The 2631-nt window shown below is 38.2% G+C and overlaps 1 protein-coding gene across 1 annotated transcript in view; it reads left to right on the top strand.

The window, feature by feature from the left end:
• faxdc2 (fatty acid hydroxylase domain containing 2) overlaps positions 1 to 1022 on the top strand; it is a 13027-nt gene extending 12005 nt beyond the window's left edge. The window contains exon 9 of the mRNA XM_035666621.1: positions 307 to 1022. Coding sequence (XP_035522514.1) covers positions 307 to 463 — 157 coding nt within the window. The 3' untranslated portion in view covers positions 464 to 1022. The remainder of the gene's footprint in view (positions 1 to 306) is intronic.
• The last annotated feature ends 1609 nt before the right edge of the window (positions 1023 to 2631 follow it).

Below are 2631 nucleotides of genomic sequence, written 5' to 3'. Positions count from 1 at the left end.
CACTGCAGCAACTCCGTATATGGGTCGCCAGCTCTACCGACTGAGCTAACTGGACGCCGGTTTTGGTCATTTCATTAGATTTGTTGACAGTAAGGAAAAATACAGAATCTCTTTCCTTTAAGGGTATTATTTCCATCAAATTACGACAAATTTTTGACTTATTTAATGACTGTAAATTAAAAAAAATGCACCACTAAGAGAATACAGGTAGCTTTTTAATTATAATTGTATATTTTTCCTTGCTAGTTAGATTCTTGTTTGTGGATAATGGAAACAGTTGTACTCACACATTCTTCCTGGTTCCAGGTTCAACCAGTGTTTCGGGGTCTTCGGTGTGTTGGATCGGCTCCACGGCACTGACACCAAATTCAGGCAGACCAAGCAGTACGAGCGCCACACCCTGCTCACCAGTCTCACCCCTCTGAACGAGAGCATACCCGACGAGCCCAAGAAAGGCCATTGATGACCCCTGACCCCTGACCTTCAATCTCAGGCCCTGGCCTCGCCAAGTTTGGGATTGGTTCCTGATCAATCTTAAATGACTATCAGATTTTGATTATTTTAATCCAGAAAATCCGTTGATCAGTTTCAGACAGTGACCATCTTTTATTTTTCCAGGTAGAAATGTTGTTGCACTTTATCCGACATGCACATTTCATTAAGTTTGGCCTCTATGTTTACTGTCGCCGTGGAGACGCCTGTCACTGTGATTATTTTTAACTTTTTTCCCCCCCATGATATCAACTTCATGTGACCTAGAAAGGCTGCTATTGTAGTTAATAATGTGGTTTATGGATGGTAATGTACGGAGCTGTCAGTAGTTTGGGGTTATTGTCTGGTAATATCTTAGGAAAGTTTATGCCAGGTGCGTGATTTTAAAATACAAAATATTCACTGTAAGTCAAATTTATGGGATGGAATCTTCTTACACAACTAGCTTGGGTATCAGAGGTATTCCTGCTAAGGTAGATTTAAGAATATGGTGATTGATGAGGGTGAAAATAAATAATTTCTAAGCATGATGAGACTTCACTGCACCTTGCCATGACTTCCCTTCTCAGGTGAAAGGAGACATATTTAACAGTCTGCTGTTGTCTTTCCTCAGCTTTTCAGACATGAGCGTCCAAACTTGTGTTTTAGGGCTGTTTTCACACATTGAAACAAACTACAGTTCTTATACTCAGTGTGAAGCACATAGTTAAAAATTCATGCTGCGCTCACAGCTCCCAACAGTCCTGAATAACAGAAGAGAGGTAAAGCAAGTTATTTTAAACATGCAAGTCATTTCAATATGAACAGATTCTGGTTTCAATGTAAATTCAACTTCATGGTGGTGATGTTGATCATCTCCCAAATTCCACAAACTTGGTTAAAATGATTGTATATTTGGATCTCTGGGCCTCTCAAAGGACACTTTTCTTCCTGAATCTCTGCTTTCAACGTTAGTGGATTCTGTTTAATCTAGAGTTATTGTTGTAATTCTTATAAACACATTTTATATTTCAAGTCATGTTTAATAAGAGCAACAGTCCAGACTCTTGTGCTGCATTCACTTGCTGCTCAGACGGACAATACATTTGCACTTTTCATTTCCGTGGCACTTAAAATATATTCTTGAATGTTAAATGTCTGTATTACAGGGAGCCCTCAGAAATGTTTGTATAAGAAATAATTGTTGAAAGAGATTTCCTACTGTGATTGATGTTAATGTGTCTACTGGACTGTTTAATATTAAAACATTTGAAGAAAAGATGTGTATAATTTCATATTTTTCCTACTCTTTGGCACCAGAATACAAAATTTAAAAATCAACCCCTTCAAAACAAAACTCAACTCTATTAAAACTGCTACATACATGCTGATATCATCTTGACATAAAGCTAAAACTAGAGATCTGACTTTGGTTGCATTCATTCATTCACTCTCTCACACACTGAAATAATCACTCAGAAGTCGGCGTTTGAGGTTTTTTTGTCCGTTTTGTGTTTTTTTTTTCTTTTTTTTTTATATTATAATATATATAGTCATATTATTTTACTACAAATTATCAAATAACTATTCTGAATAGCGAATTCATCATCAATGGGTTCCTTACATAATGCAATTTATTGAGTGAAATTTTAAATTATTGAATACAATGGATCGGTCATTTCAAGTATTTTATCCATCCATTTATATATTTTTTTGTTGCCTTTTTCCTTGTTTCATTCTTTTTTTGTCCTCTGGATGACAAGCCGTAGGGATTGTATTGTATATGCATTATGAACTATTTTTGGTATGATTGTGTGTGTCTGAGTGGTGGTTGTGATTTTAGGTGGCGAGTGTGGAGTGGTCTCCTTAGGTTGCAGTTATGGCTTTATGGAATTTTGTCCTTTTTTTTTTTTTGTGTCGGAGGGTCTCCAGTGACGCGATCAGTAAGATCCAGCCGATTAATACCTCTAAGCGAGCAATGCACAAACCGCCATGACCGCTCGGTTTCTTGTTTCTCCTTTTTCTGGTCTTCCTTCCCCTTCCATGTGGTTGCCACGGTCCAGCTGACTCATCTTCTCGCGTGTGTGCCGGCCATTTGGGCCAGGAAGTCCTTGTAGAAAGAAGCTGACAGACGGGGTATGCTGCGGTGTCGCCGCCGTG

This window comes from Morone saxatilis, unplaced genomic scaffold (assembly GCF_004916995.1).
Source record: "Morone saxatilis isolate NCDOM2014 unplaced genomic scaffold, NCSU_SB_2.0 Contig20, whole genome shotgun sequence".
Lineage (NCBI taxonomy): Eukaryota > Metazoa > Chordata > Actinopteri > Moronidae > Morone > Morone saxatilis.
Note: the sequence above shows the minus strand (reverse complement) of the source record. Positions and strands in the feature narration are given on the sequence as shown.